The 14,802-nt window shown below is 39.1% G+C and overlaps 5 protein-coding genes across 5 annotated transcripts; all 5 read left to right on the top strand.

Annotated features, from left to right (window-relative positions):
* The first annotated feature begins 593 nt into the window (after positions 1 to 593).
* LOC6561322 (endocuticle structural glycoprotein SgAbd-3) lies at positions 594 to 1,139 on the top strand. The gene is made up of 2 exons (XM_001986102.2): positions 594 to 706; positions 784 to 1,139. Exons 1-2 carry the CDS (start codon positions 594 to 596, stop codon positions 1,049 to 1,051), a joined length of 381 nt encoding a protein of 126 aa, XP_001986138.1. The 3' UTR covers positions 1,052 to 1,139.
* A 2,250-nt stretch (positions 1,140 to 3,389) lies between these two features.
* Positions 3,390 to 4,162, top strand: LOC6561161 (endocuticle structural glycoprotein SgAbd-4). Its single transcript, XM_001986101.2, has 2 exons — positions 3,390 to 3,659; positions 3,723 to 4,162. Exons 1-2 carry the CDS (start codon positions 3,493 to 3,495, stop codon positions 3,958 to 3,960), a joined length of 405 nt encoding a protein of 134 aa, XP_001986137.1. The 5' UTR covers positions 3,390 to 3,492; the 3' UTR covers positions 3,961 to 4,162.
* A 965-nt stretch (positions 4,163 to 5,127) lies between these two features.
* On the top strand, positions 5,128 to 5,717 carry LOC6561160. The gene is made up of 2 exons (XM_032735581.1): positions 5,128 to 5,473; positions 5,535 to 5,717. The coding sequence occupies exons 1-2, from the start codon at positions 5,156 to 5,158 to the stop codon at positions 5,715 to 5,717; spliced, it is 501 nt and encodes a 166-aa protein (XP_032591472.1). The 5' UTR covers positions 5,128 to 5,155.
* A 3,105-nt stretch (positions 5,718 to 8,822) lies between these two features.
* Positions 8,823 to 10,285, top strand: LOC116805025 (endocuticle structural glycoprotein SgAbd-2). Its single transcript, XM_032734694.1, has 2 exons — positions 8,823 to 8,996; positions 9,417 to 10,285. The coding sequence occupies exons 1-2, from the start codon at positions 8,985 to 8,987 to the stop codon at positions 9,981 to 9,983; spliced, it is 579 nt and encodes a 192-aa protein (XP_032590585.1). The 5' UTR covers positions 8,823 to 8,984; the 3' UTR covers positions 9,984 to 10,285.
* Positions 10,286 to 11,998: 1,713 nt separating this feature from the next.
* On the top strand, positions 11,999 to 13,584 carry LOC6561037. The gene is made up of 2 exons (XM_043215470.1): positions 11,999 to 12,353; positions 12,566 to 13,584. Exons 1-2 carry the CDS (start codon positions 11,999 to 12,001, stop codon positions 13,582 to 13,584), a joined length of 1,374 nt encoding a protein of 457 aa, XP_043071405.1.
* The last annotated feature ends 1,218 nt before the right edge of the window (positions 13,585 to 14,802 follow it).

Raw genomic sequence — 14,802 nt, 5'->3', positions numbered from 1 at the left:
ACTGTTCTTTGTTCTAAATTTAAAGGCAATGGTGACTAATTTTTCTAATGTAAATTATTTGTTGACTTCGTTAGCTTAGATAAATGTTGTCAAGTCGGTTTTATAAAGAACCAGAATACAATACTGGTGTTGATGACAGCCATAATCAGTAGACATAATTCAAGGCCAAACATTCACTGAAATGCTTATACACTAACTGAAAATTCAGCCATTTTAAGGGAAATCTTTAGTTTGCCAATATGATCAATCTAAATATATACACATTATAGTTTTGATAGATATCGCTCAATGCTGACGCCAAACGGAGGCGTTGCTTAGCGACTGCATTGGATTTCACACCCATTTTGCAAAAGGCTAAAGACAGGCCAAACAAGTTCATTATTATTTATTGCCGAGACTTTAATTTCATGTTAAATATTTTAGCACAAGAATTGTCCAGACTTAGCATGTTTTTATATTATTTTTCACGTTTTCGCTTTTTGCTATTCTACAATATAAGTCTCTTTGCTTAGCATTATAAATGTTAGTCGCCCTGAGACATTTGCACAGCGTGGATATAAATTCGGGATTCAAATAGAGAAAAATTTACAAATATGAAACTAATTTTATTGTGTGCTCTGTTTGCGGCTGTGTCGCATGCAGCTGATAACAATGATTTTATTGTAAACGAATCCAATGTGGAGCACAATGGCAAATTCTTCTACCAGTAAGTTTGTAATTTCCAAATTACGGCCGGTGTCCGATAAAAGCATAACATGCTTAATGGCGATTTCTATCCAAAAGTTACCTACTCCATGATGGCTCGGAAGTGGCGCAGAACGGCAATCTTAAGAAAATAGATAAGGAAAAAACTGGCGAGGCCGTCACGGGATCATTCAAATTTATCGGCGATGATGGCATTGAATACTCAACTTACTATGTGGCTGATGAGAACGGCTATATTCCTGCCGGTGATCATTTGCCCACTCCACCACCAACGCCGGAATCTGTTCTAAAAGCCCTGGCATATATTGAGAAACATCCTTATATGCCAAATAAGAAAAAACATTAGACGAAATGTATGTGCTCAACCATAAATGTGATTATTAAAGAACTGAATAAGACAAATTAATTTTACATGATTTGCAAAATATACACAAAACTAGAAAATTGAAATACAAATACAAAAATAATGCATCTCTTTGTTATGTATTAGAGGTGATCTACCGATTGCTTAAACATTTTTTGCTTAGCAATCTGCATCAAAATCGAATTTTTTGCTTATAATTTATAATTTTTTGGTAATATTTATTTGTTTGTGTTGTTTTGTGTTAAATGCGGTTCGCTTGATATTTTTTATGGAAAGAAGGAAAGAGCGTAATCTGTTTTTGTTTTCGCGTACACTCATTACTTTCTCGATTGGACGCAATGATATTCAAAATTCAAACACGATTTGCATAACTTAATTCTCCACTTGCCAGTTACGTAACTTTATTGCCATTAACGGCTATCTGAGGCGCGTTCTTTATATTTCGTATTTTTCGCATTCATTTTGGGTGCCTCGCCCAAAGTTTAGACGAGATTTAGATCTGCGAATTTGGTCACTTTATGTATTTACCATTTACCTTGTGTGACTCGCTGTATACGAAATGTATGTTAAATTTGTCTTAGTTAGCAGCTTTGCTCGGCTGCAATTCTGCATTTCAAAAACATAAAGAATCGACTTGTTAAGTTATTCGATTCGATCTTCGGTTCTAATTGGCAAATACATGAAGCCCAAGCGTATGCAGAAGACCAGACCTATTAGTTTGTTGAGTCTGTGGCAAGTGTTGGTTTTAACAATTTCATAAGCAAAGCTGGTTGGAATGATAGCAAACTTTCAGCACGCATCAAATTTGTATTATGTAATCAAGCAGAAAACGAAAGTGAGAATTCCGTATGTGTTTATTATATTAGAAAGCTTCTGTTAAACAGAATTTAACAAACTGAATTGTAGAATTTCAGTTCCTGAAAGTAAACTTAATTTTAAGCAAAAACAAAGTCTAAGAAATTAAAAATTTCTAATAATTTCTGGCCACCTATTAAGTTCATTGACCGAATCTGAATATTCACCCCGTATACGTAATACCCGACGTTATCGTTTCCCTAACAATGCCTTGTACTCTACATTTTTTATTGGCCCTTTGTGCGCGATCACCGTTAGCTGCGTCTGAGTGTTTTCAAATTTTTTGGCAAATTGTTTTCCATAATAGAAACGTGCTTTGAATTATAAGTTTTCACTCTTGGTATATGTTCAAGTGACACTTTAATAGAATCAAACGATTCACAATAAATAATAATCTTTAAAACACTGCTGGGCAGTTGGTTAGTTTTGAACTCAAATCCTTAACGGTTTGCTGAAGTCAACTTCCTTTTAACAATTCATCGGAACTTACAGTGCTTGAAAAAGAATTATGTTCCACGCAGGCAAATCACGTAGCTGCCAACTCGAACTGGCAATGTCATCAACATCGTCTTGGAGACAGAAGACGGAGATATGTCACAGCTCAGCTGTCCGAAATCGCAGCTTTGGGTATCACCCGCTGAAATCGTCGCTTCAGTTTCATCTCTTTGGCGGTGCGGTGCTGTTTACTCATCGGGCAGACGCGCAAAATTGACAATAAAAAACTCAAACGATGGCCACACCAAAACAAAACAAAACACGTCCCAGTAGTTCAAAAATAGATGCGGACTATGAGGTACCCTGTAGTAAAACTATGTAAAATTTAGCATAAACATTCCGGAGAATTACTTGAATAGCCAAGATAAGTTTATTTCAATAGATATATGCCAAATTAATAGATCTAAATACTACAAAGCAAAGCAAAACTCGTCAAAGTAAGAAAATAGATAATGACTATGAGGTGCCATGTAATAAAGGAAGTATCTACAAAAAAACTCGCATGAAGTGTATTACTTAAATACCCAAGGTTCGGTTATTGAGTAGATATTTACCAAATAATTTGAAATGTATCAATATATCACAGAAAAGAGTTTAAGCTTACATCCGCTCCTCACAAAGCTATTATCTTAATTACAGCACAACTTATGAACACTAGATATTTAAAATTTGATAATGAACTTTTAAGATTCGTAATGGCAACTACATACCCTCTTAAGATCATTTTGAGCAACATGCTTTAGCAAACTGAGAAACGAGACGAAGAAGCGTCCGCTCATAATTTTTGTGTTTGCTTTTTTTATTTTATTGGTGAAGTACGAGTACGAGTACTTGACGCTCTCTGCTTCTTATCTAGTGCGCCCATCGTTGGCTGTGGCAAACGCCGAAGCGGCGAAGCTGTCGCGGTGCGTGCGAGTGTGAATCAGGTGCTCGCCACCGTCGAGCGTATGGTATATAAAGACCAGGCGGCAGCTGGTTAGACAACAGTTGTGCATTAACTTGCGGGAATTGACCTGCCACGCCCGCCTCCCACGCGCCATATCACAGGATAAACCTATTCATAATTCTTAAGAATGTACAAGTTTGCGTGTGTTTTGTGCTCGGCTCTGCTGCTGACCTATGTCCTGGCACGTCCTCAGGATGCGCGCGCCGCTGGATCTGGGGCAACAACAACAACAACGCAGGCCAGCATTATCCATCAGGATAATGTGAACAATGCCGATGGCAGTTTCAACAGCAGGTGAGATCACAACAACCAACTGTGAGTTGAGTAGATGAACTAAACCAACTTCTGCCCACGCAGTTATGAGACATCGAATGGCATAAGAGTAGAAAACATTGGATACCTGAAGAAGATCATCATACCGAAGACGGAGACTAGCGATGGACAGGTGATTGAGGAGCACGAGGAGCTGGTACTGGTGCAAACTGGATCCTATAGCTATAGCGATCCCGAGGGAAATATAATTACCCTGCGCTATGTGGCCGATGAGAATGGCTTCCAGCCGGAGGGTGATCATCTGCCAGTAGCGCCACAATAGTTGCGTCAATGGGGCGTATGTGTAATTAAGTAATTAGCAATAAGTATGTATGAATATTTTATATCGTATAAAGTATTACGTACTGGAGATAGCACAGCACTGCCCTATGCCATACGAGCCATACGATAGGTTGCATTATATCAGTTCTTATATCAATTTTGGCACTGACATTCAACACACACACACACCTACACTCAGAAACACAGCCAAATCAAAAAAAAAGCAAAAGAAATACGAATAAGAAATAAATAAATGAATAAATATTGAACAATTAAGTTTGTGTCTCATTGCCACTCAACGAGTACTCATACTCACTCCATCAGTACTCACACTCACCGCTGAGCATTCGAGTCTTTCTCAGCCTCGTGTCGCTTATAAAATTACCAAACTGCCCTTCACGCCGTCTTGCGGTTACTGCTGAGGCTGTAGATTTAAATGGAAATACTGACGATGATGAGCCCAAGATTATTTACACACATTCCAATTGAAGTCGACACCGAAAATCGTATCAATATGAAAACCCAACTTTAATCTAAATGATCTAATCGCTGCGCAACCGCAAGCATTGGCATTGATTTGATCGCCTCCGATTTGTTTGCGCATCGCTTTTCGTTTGCACATACTCGGAATCATTGCAAATACCCTAATAATAGTATTAAGTGCTTGCAACTAGCTCTAGTATATATATATATATATGCCATATTATCTGTTATGTCAATATTTCTATATATCATCTAAAGATAAAATGGGGCTTGGATCATATTGCTGAAATAGCTATTTCATTTGTGGCGTGGGAACACAAACTATTTGTAAACGAAAAATAAATAGAAACCATGAATTAAAAAAGGCTGAAGAAAATTTGGATGTAAGTAGAAGTTGATAAGCACACCTCGCAGATTTTAAATATATGTGCACAATTAATCGCCCGACGAATCGAATAATAAATAGCCTTTTAATTGTCGAACCGTTCCGACAATTAAACGGCCAAATAACTATATTATCGGAAAAGACCAATGCCACCGTAATCGGAATTTATTCAGTTGAAGCTGCAGTTGGATATGTTGAAATTCAGCGTGTATATCATTGTTATGGCCAGCGTATTTCATCTGTGCATCTCAGCGGTAAGAAGGAGAGATAAATAGAGAGGAAAGAGACAGATATCCTCAAGGAACCTAATCCATATTGTATTTAGAATATGGGCTACTTTGCAGTACTTCGGAAATTAGACTGCGTGACCAACTCGATGTATATAACCGATGCGAACTGCAATCTGATACAACCTCGAAATAAAAGTTTTAACGCAGCCTTGAAGCTCGAAAGGAAGATCACATTATTAATTGGATATCTTGAAGTATCCATACCGAAACCAGGAAAGAAAAAGTATCAGAAAATATTTGACGTCACATTTGAGTTGTGCAAGGTGCTGCGCGAGCGCAAAAGGAAGACACTAATTGAGATACTCAATAGTATGACTTGTTTGGGTAATAGAGTCATTCAGTGCCCAATAAACCCGGTAAGTAAACACAATTTTAAGAATAGAGGAACTACTTAACTAATTTCTTTCCGTTACAAAGGGCTTTTATCAAGCGAAGAATATCACGGTTGTGGAGTCTTTGCCACCGCTTCTCACCGAGTCCGATTTTCTTATACGTTTTAATTGGTATTTGCCGAGGGCTACAATGATCATGAATATCACCGTTCTTGGCCGTTTATATGAAATATCCAAAGAGAACGCTAGAAAGCGAAAATATTTTTAAATGACAAATAATCCCATTTGAAATTGGTAAACTATAATTAACTTACATGCTTACATCAAGCGAAAGTTGACGGCCTAAAAGTGTGCTATGGCTTACAGCTTTTATGGATTGCATTCTTTGTGGCGCTGTACAAAAACTAAGAATAATCATTATGCTGCTTAATTTATTTTTTGATTTTGTTTTAGCTATAACAATCAGTTAATTATAATCTCATTTCAAGCTTTAAAGAAGGACATCGTAAGAGTTCAATAAAGGCATGACTCACTTTAAACAAAACATTCTGAAAATATTAAAGATGTAATAAAACATATAATCTACCATTATGTTTCAATTAAATCTTATCTCGATTTAAAAAAAAAAACATATAATATAAATAATAATTATGCAATAGTGGTTAAGTGCCCAATGTTTTATATATATATATACATATAAATATTGCAAAATAAAACTCAGAAAACTCGTATGCGAAACTGCTACAGCCATTGAGTTATGTTCGGTCAATAAACCTCGCGAATCTTCAGTTCAGGTGTATACAATTATGTAGAATATATTCTGAATTCAAAACCAACTCGCCATCGGATCAAAAGTAATTTCTTTGAAGAGAAATAATGAAATGCTTGTTAGAATCGGCAATTACCAAGGGATATACGTGGTCTGTCTATCAATTGGCGATTATTACGTTGGATCAACAGACATCTACATCCATTACTAGAGCATTATTTACGATTCAAGCTCAAGATGCCAAGCACTGACAAGAAATTTCACAACATCATGACACTTGAAATTGCCGCAAAATTTATTGCCTCGCCGTTTGCCCCCCTCCTGACTTTTTTATAAACCAGTCTTACGGTCCACAGACTGCAGTCTTCACAGTCTCTGAGCCGCTCAGCTTTAAATGTCAAATGGCGCACGAGCTAAGAACACAATTTCCAGCAAAAGATGCAACCTACAACAACTCGCTAACCTAAGAATGCAGCAGGCTAATCATTTGACATTTCCAATGGACAGCCACAGCAATCCACAGGCCCAGTTGGTGGTTAGTCGATGCTAAGTACGAAGTGGGTCACTGTGTGAGCAGTGAGGATGCAGCTCTGGAGCTAACCTTGCCAGCTTTCGATTTCATTCAGCTTGAGTCAGCCAAGTGGGGAAAAATTGCACAATTGCCGTGACTGGGTGACTCATCCGGCACTCCAACACAACTGGTAACTGGTCCAAGAGAGCCAAGCTCAAAAATCTGACTTGCAACGCTATTTGGCTTTGGGTGGGCGGCAGACGAAGACGGCACCATCATTTGGCTTGGTGAAGAGGTGTGGCTGTGCAGGCAGCCAGGCCCAAAATGCTGTTTGTTTGGCAAGTCGCAACACTTGACCAGTTTTTACTTGCTCTACGTCTCTCTCTCTCTCTCTCTCTCTCTCTTTCTCTCTCACTGTCTCTCTCTTTCTTTCTCTTTCTTTCTGTCATTCTCTCTCATTTTTAGTCTTTCTCTTTTGCCCAGTTGAACCGGCAAGGCGGTTGCTCAACTTTTCGCAGTATGTTGCAAGTGATTCTCGCGTGTTTTTTAAAACAAATTTTTTACTTTTTTTTCGTTTTCTTGGTCAATGCACAGAAATTGGCAAGTAATCGTTGCATGATGTTATCGTTACAGATTGACCCATTTTCGGCAACTAATTAACATTTACTAAGGTGCATTACCCATTGCCGGTTTGAACTCAATTATCGTCTTGCCTCATCTGCAACATTGCTAGCATAAGCAAACGAAAACAAACAAAAACCAAGCCCGATACAAAGCTACACGACTATTACAACAATTTTCATTCCAGTCTATGCCAAACATACATATTTTACTAGAAGTAACCATCGGGCTGACAGCCGATATAACCTAACCTTACCATCCGGCTTTGTTCGTGTAAAATTGTTGTGTTTATATTTGTACTACAATTGTCTGCTTGTGGTGTCGTGGATGTTGAACATCAAATTTCCAAGCCGTAATTTATCAACTACAATTATGTATTTTTGAGTTTCGATTTTGAAAAATCATGTTTCACATTACTTTTATATAGAGCTTTAAAAATTTCCTTGGAGTCAATCGAATGAAAAACCAAACAGTTTTCATACAACAGTTCTCAACCAATTTCCGACTGTGGGTGACATTCAGAACAAATTTTATATCTGAAATTCCGTAATACCCCATTTACCACTCAATTCAATAGACGCCACTGCAATTACAAGAATTCAAGAAAGCGAATCCGCTGGCGGCAACATATTCTCTACTTGACTGAGATTCAGAGAGACCATAATGTAAAGACAGAGAGAGAAAGAGAGAGTGAGAGAGATAGAGAAAAAGAGCTCAACTCTTAAACACAAACTGGCTGAGAGAGCATTTTGCATGGTTCGGCTGCATTTTGGCGAAGACAACAAACATTGTCGAAGCTCGGTAAAAAAAAACCCGTTCTGTCTTATTTCTAAATAACGGCATTACGAAGATGAACGACCCGACAGTCGCAGACAATCCGCACAATTTTGCTGTGCCTATTTACCATAACTATTATAATCAAATAGATTCGTTGACTGACGTAAACTCTACATACAAATTGAAAGCATTTTGAAATCTAGAGTATAGATATTTCTAGTTTACAGTTTACAGTATCTCTTTAAAACGTTATAACCACATATATCATATACTAGATAATAATAATAATAACAATTAAAGTCTATCTTTAATAAATTTCTAAACTATTTTTAAGGTATCATTAATTTGAGGCATAAATACAATCAAGTATCAATGTTATTTGCTTTTTTATAAAGCTAAACTGCAACTGCAATGAAATTAAAAGTACTCTTCGATGAGAAATATGCGAACAAGCAATAAAACCCAAAAAAAAAAACAAGAGTAACTACAGCATCTTCAACTATGGCAATTGCAACTATTGTCATTATACGAGTATGTATTTGTATATGTGCGGGAACTGTATCTGTATCTGTATATCTATGACTATCTCTATTTATACGTCTCTTTGGACAAGGCGCTCGCTAGTGCGGGTTCAAGTTGCGAGCGCAGGAGGCACAAACAGAGTCGCGGCTATATAAAGCTCTTAAATAGGGCCGCCGCAGCACAGTTCGAGCCGTTGCAGCTTTCACTTGCCAACAAAAAACGGACGACGAAACAAACGCGCAACTGCAACTGCAACAAGTGTAAATACCACAAGTTTTAACAGTTACAACCATACTCCTTGCAAGTGAATCTGCAATCAATTGACGCGTAACAAAATGAAACTGTTTGTAAGTTTATCCTTCAGTAAATTCAATATGAAACCATTGTTGGTTTGCGGTTTGTGTGTTTTGTGGTTTGCAGCAAAAATAAATCCCCAAATGCATACGAAACGAGCCAAAAATTATAAAGTAATGATTTTCTTCAGTAACTAAGCGAAACTGAAGAAAAAAAGGCTTACGTAATGTGATGTCTCAAACCAAATTATAGTTTGTAGTTAGATTTGAATGAAATCCGTGCATAAAAAATACCTAAATAATAATTTCAAAATTCAAGTGTCTCACAGAAGAGGCTTAAAATGTTCCTTTTGCATTTAAAACTTCCATACAGCATCACATTAAACTATTCATAATTTTTTCGAATGAATGTTAAATTCACCATCGAATCTATTTAATTTTTGATTTTGTTTGTCAACTTCTTTCAATTGCCAGATACTTATTTCACTGATTGCGGTTTCGTGCCACGCCCAACATCATAATCAGCATCAGCACCACTCACATCCAAATGTGAATAACATACCTCGCGATGAGAAAGCTCTTCATCGGCATGAGGATCTACGCGAGACGAGCACCTGGATACCGATACTGAAGTACAACAAGGAGCAGAGCGAGGATGGCAGCTACAAAACCGAATACGAGACCGGCAATCACATTGTGCACGAGGAGACCGGTTTCCTTAAGGATTTCGATACAAATCCCAATGGGGTGTTGGTGCAGCATGGCCAGTACTCGTACCAATCGCCAGAGGGCACCGTGGTTAACGTGCAGTACACTGCCGATGAGAATGGTTTTCGTGCCACTGGGGATCACATTCCCACACCACCAACCATACCCGAGGAAATACAAAAGGGACTCGATCAGATCTATGCTGGCATCAAGCTGCAACAGGAGCGCCTAGAGCAGCGGGCCAAGAGCGATCCCACATTTGCCAAGAAGCTGGAAGAGCGGCGCATTGCCAATCAGAATGGCCAATACATTGGTTTGCTGGAGAATCAATAAGAGAGTCAGCTCAAACGTAGCCTCTAAGCCAGTTGAAACTGCTGCATTTTTGATATTTTTCTAAATTATTAACTACTTGTTCCCCGTTTATAATCATAACCAACAGAAAGACTGTGATTTCTGCAAAAAAAATATCTATCTCCCAAATATTAATGAAGAATACTTAAAAAAAACAATTGAAGATACACAGTAAACGTATTTATGTTAACGATCGCAATCGTGAAAGTTTTGTTGAGCATAATAATAAAAAGAAATAATCATAATAAAAGCGGAAAAACAATATTTCCATCATGCCAATCACACACGCGACCCCAAGCAAACATTATTCAACGCTTTTCCATTTCCATAATATCCCATCCTCATACAATGTACATATGTCTATAATGTTCACAAAACGTGACAATGCGCAATGGGTTTTTATTTCTGTTTCTGTTTACTGTTTTTATTTTAAATTTCCTTTTGTTTTTTTTTCACAGCTTAAATTACACATGTGTCCGTTTGTTGATCCCATTCCATGGTACATTGTTTTTTTTCTTCTTTTTTTTTTGAATATTCAACATTTTCAGTTTTCAACACGCTAAATTTTCATGTGGCTTACATTGCAAGCCAAAGTCGAATCTATTTGACAGTCCCGTCAGACCAGGTATTGCATAATTATGACAGCTTTTCTCATGACGTTTTGACATGGTTTCGATTTTTTAAGAGCGGTTTCGAGTTAAAGTTACCCCAGAGTTGCTTCAATGATCTCCTATCAGTCAACGTATAAGAAATATGAAAAATGATATTTCAACGAGTTACAAAATTGTACAGAAAGGAAACAAGTTGCAAAATAGGGTTAATATATTTATAAAAATTTTTTTCTTCTCTTTTAATCTTTTGCCAAGAGCTATCTTTTGTATAACCCTTAATTTAATTTACTTATGTATCAAAAGATTACTTAAAAAATGGTTTGTATACACAATCTTTTGTAAACAAATTCTCACTTTTCTGCCTACAACATTTTAACCGTTGTTAATTTTCAACCAATCAATTTAGTGAAAAGTTGCCCACAGCGACAATCGTCGGCTTTTGGAGATATTTACAACACATACAAACATACAAAGATCGAAGAGGAACAAATACCTCGCGCAAACGGTGCCAAAAATCATCAAGCCAACTTTTTAGTAGCACAAACAGCGACTTTACAATTAATTTACATAAATGTTAGCATAACCCAATACCAATGTAGAAATACGAATATATATATATATATATATATATATATATATAGATGTATACACACCAGTGCAATAAATCAAATCCGCTGCATTTTCACCAACCACAACGAAAGAATGTTTATTCGCCATTAAGTTTTAACGCTCTTGCGCATAATTAAGCGAAAAGTGAACAAAAGAAAAATTTCTATAGCTGTGATTAAAGAATATTCTTCTGACCGTTGCGGCCACCAACTTGTGGCAGCTGGCCGCAAATTGATTTGGCCATCGTCAGTTGCCGTTTAGAAGCCGCCGCGTTTAGATCACAGAACGTGTAAATGACGAATCGCGTCTGAAAACTGACGGAAATCTGAAATCTGAAATCAACATCAACAAAGTGCGAATATCGATGGGCAGGTGGAATTGAGAGCTGATTATAAACTGACTCGAACAATGAGTTGTTTCTATTGTTTTCTTCGCTGCCAACCACAACGAAATGTAACAACAAAACGAACGCAGCTAACTGTGAATTGAAGAAACGATACAAAACAACAACAACGAGAACAATAATATCCACTTAAGAAGTGGCACATTCAGTAAATAGAAACTGAAACTGAAACGAACTGAAACCGTACAAACTGTTGCCAAAATTTTAAAAACGGGTCTTAGTCCAATTTGATTATGACCAGCAAGCAGTTGACTCTTCGGATTTTGTGGCTTCTGCTGGTTGCGACCAGCTGTAGGCTAATACACGGCCAGGCAGAGCCTGATGCACTACAGCTGCAAGCACCTCGGCCTCGGGGTCGTATACGCATTACGGATATGCAAATTCAGCAACCACCACCGCAACCGCAGCCCGCAGCAATGCCCATGCCCGGCCACGGACCGATGAGATGGCCCAGCTTTGGCGCAGTGGCTCCCATTGCCCTGCCAGTACCTGTGGGAATCCCTGTGCCAGCTAGCTCAACGGTTCACACTCATATTCCACTGTTGCGTGAGCAGCTTGACAGAAATATGGAAAATATGGCTGCGACCAGTGAGGCGACCGTAAAGGAGGCTGTCGTCTATGGTAACTGGAAACCGGATCGTCCACTCAAGCCCAACAATGAGGATGGGCAGCCCAAGGAACGCGTCTATGGACGCTTGGAGGCCATTCTAATGGGCATGCCAGCTGATGGTGAGCACCAAGGAAGGCAAAAGAACAGTAAAGCTTAAAATGTTCAACAAGCCCTCAATTCAGTCAACCCAGTTACGCTATCAGCTATTCATTTGTGTAAAAATTAGAATAAAAAAGAATTAGGTCAAACGAAAGATGGTTCGACGAGTTTTAAAGCTTCATTAAATTTTGTATCCATACTCATACTTGCTTGCTTTTTTTATTTATTGCAGTTATTGAAAGTCGAGAGCCTTCCGGCGAACAGTTGTCACCGGAAACCGAGAAATATGCAGCATCTGATGGCTATCAAAATCCGTACGAGCGTCGCGACAGCTTTGAGAGATCCCAGGAAATACGCGGTCGCTGGCGCATACCACCTTCACAATTGCCACCACAGGCCCAAGCACCGATTGAAGTGGTGTACATGAACGCAACGGATCCGCTGATGCGGGCCATGGCCAAGCAAATCAATGAGTCCGTTGAGACAACCACAGCTATGCAACGACGGCCCAGCCAACCAACCACTGAGGACAGCTGGATGCCGCTACCGTATCCCTATCCAACGCACAGCTCCGAGAGCACACAGCCGGTCCTCAAAGTCAGCAGTACACAGGCGCCAACGCTGCGCTCTAGCCAATCCACAGAGTCTACCACAGTGGCACTGAATTGGCCCACTGACTTCCTCGAAACCAGTTCGATCAGCACGGAACGCATTTACACAGATGCTGTTAGCAGTAGCGGCATCGATCGTATCGACAACAATCATCCATCCATTGATCGCATTGACGTTGATGTTGATGATGACTACAGGTACTTCGATGAAGGACTCAATTCTGCCCAAATGCACAGCGGGCTGAGCATACCGGAGACCATTTTACCCCAGCTACCACTCAACATAACACGCGTCGGAATTCCGTATGAGGAGCGCAATTCAGCCGAGGAGCCAACTATTTGTGTGCCCCTAACTGTAACTGAGACAGCCGCAGATAGCGCCACTCCGCTAATGGTGGAGGTGGAGCGCGTCTATTGCTTTCCACTGCCCAAGGTTGAGATCAAAATGGGTAACATCAGGCGGCAGCAGGAGCAGCAGCATCAATCAACGGAACAGGAGCACAGCAACAGTGCCGGTGCCGGTGTCACATCTCTGCCCCCGGAGGAAACTCAACTACCAGCAATGACTGCGGGTGCTAATCGCCACAGTGTCTTGGTTCTGCTCCTAATCATAGGGAGCAGCGTCATTGCTAGCTCTTAAGCTAAGTAACACGATGACACATCGCTTAAGTTCAACTCAGGGGCTACTCATAATTAGAGAATCATATTTATTTAATTAAACAATTAAAGCTTAACCAAAACCCAGACTTATTACCACAAACTCATTTAACGATCCACATATGGCTTAATCACTTTCTCTTTGACTACTCGATGGAGCAGCTTACCGTTAGCGCTTTAGGGCAACTCATCTGTGAAGTAGACGCCTTCACTTAGCTGCTTGAACTTGGCAACCATCCGCGTTGTTCTAGTTCAAAACAGTGTACAGCCTTCAGCAACGGAGTAAATGAAGGTGAAAAGGCCACTGAACCAGTCCAAGCTCGAACCACAATAGATGACCGTGTCGGTGTTAACGCACCTGTATAATATAAATATTTTCAAATTCTTAATACTGGACTATGCTCCGAGTGGAGGATTCAATACACACGGCATGCCAGCATACAACATATGGTTTGCAATGCAAACAGCTTTGGGCCGTCCAGTGGTACCGGACGAGCACAAAATGGCCACAGTCTGATCATCACCCAAAAGCAAAGATTTTGGTCTATAATAATGATGAGGAAATAGTTAGATAAGTAATGGCCAAGTTTATGATGATTACAACTTACAACTTACCGGTAGAGAATTTGAGTCTGTTGTGGCGCAAGCATATCCTCTACATAAGTCACACCCTCAATTTTTCCCGTTATCGTAATTAACTGTGGTTTCCAGGCTGCACTAGCAGTCTTCAGCTTCTCATAGTTTATTAAAAGACATTAAAAGTTCTCCTGAAAAAGCAATCTGTTAAATAGCCCCAAGCTAAACGTTCGTGAATTATCTTATCAAAAAGATAAGTAATGCCCTACTCATAAATTACGTAAAATTGCAGTGGGACCTTTTGTTTGTAAACGTCATTAATAACAATCAAATCAAAGTGCATTCATTTCAAAGGCTTCAAAATTTACACAATTCTTATCATAGGAATCCATACACTGCCACTTAATCATAGTGAAGTGATTCACACTTAAGTGTGCTTCACTAACGAATATCTATAAAACGCCTAAATAAAGACTTTAATAAACAGATTAGTTCAACTCGCTAGGCAAAAACAAACAAAAGGACAACGACTCACCGCTGAAACCTCATGAGCTGCGCAACAAGCACCTCGACGGCAACAAAGGAAATGCCGAAATGCTTCGATTGGTATATTGCAAACTCTTTA

Source organism: Drosophila grimshawi, unplaced genomic scaffold, assembly GCF_018153295.1.
Source record: "Drosophila grimshawi isolate 15287-2541.00 unplaced genomic scaffold, ASM1815329v1 contig_1367, whole genome shotgun sequence".
In the NCBI taxonomy this organism is placed as follows: domain Eukaryota; kingdom Metazoa; phylum Arthropoda; class Insecta; order Diptera; family Drosophilidae; genus Drosophila; species Drosophila grimshawi.
The sequence above is the reverse complement of the archived record's forward strand: the minus strand, read 5'-3'. Positions and strand labels throughout refer to the sequence as shown.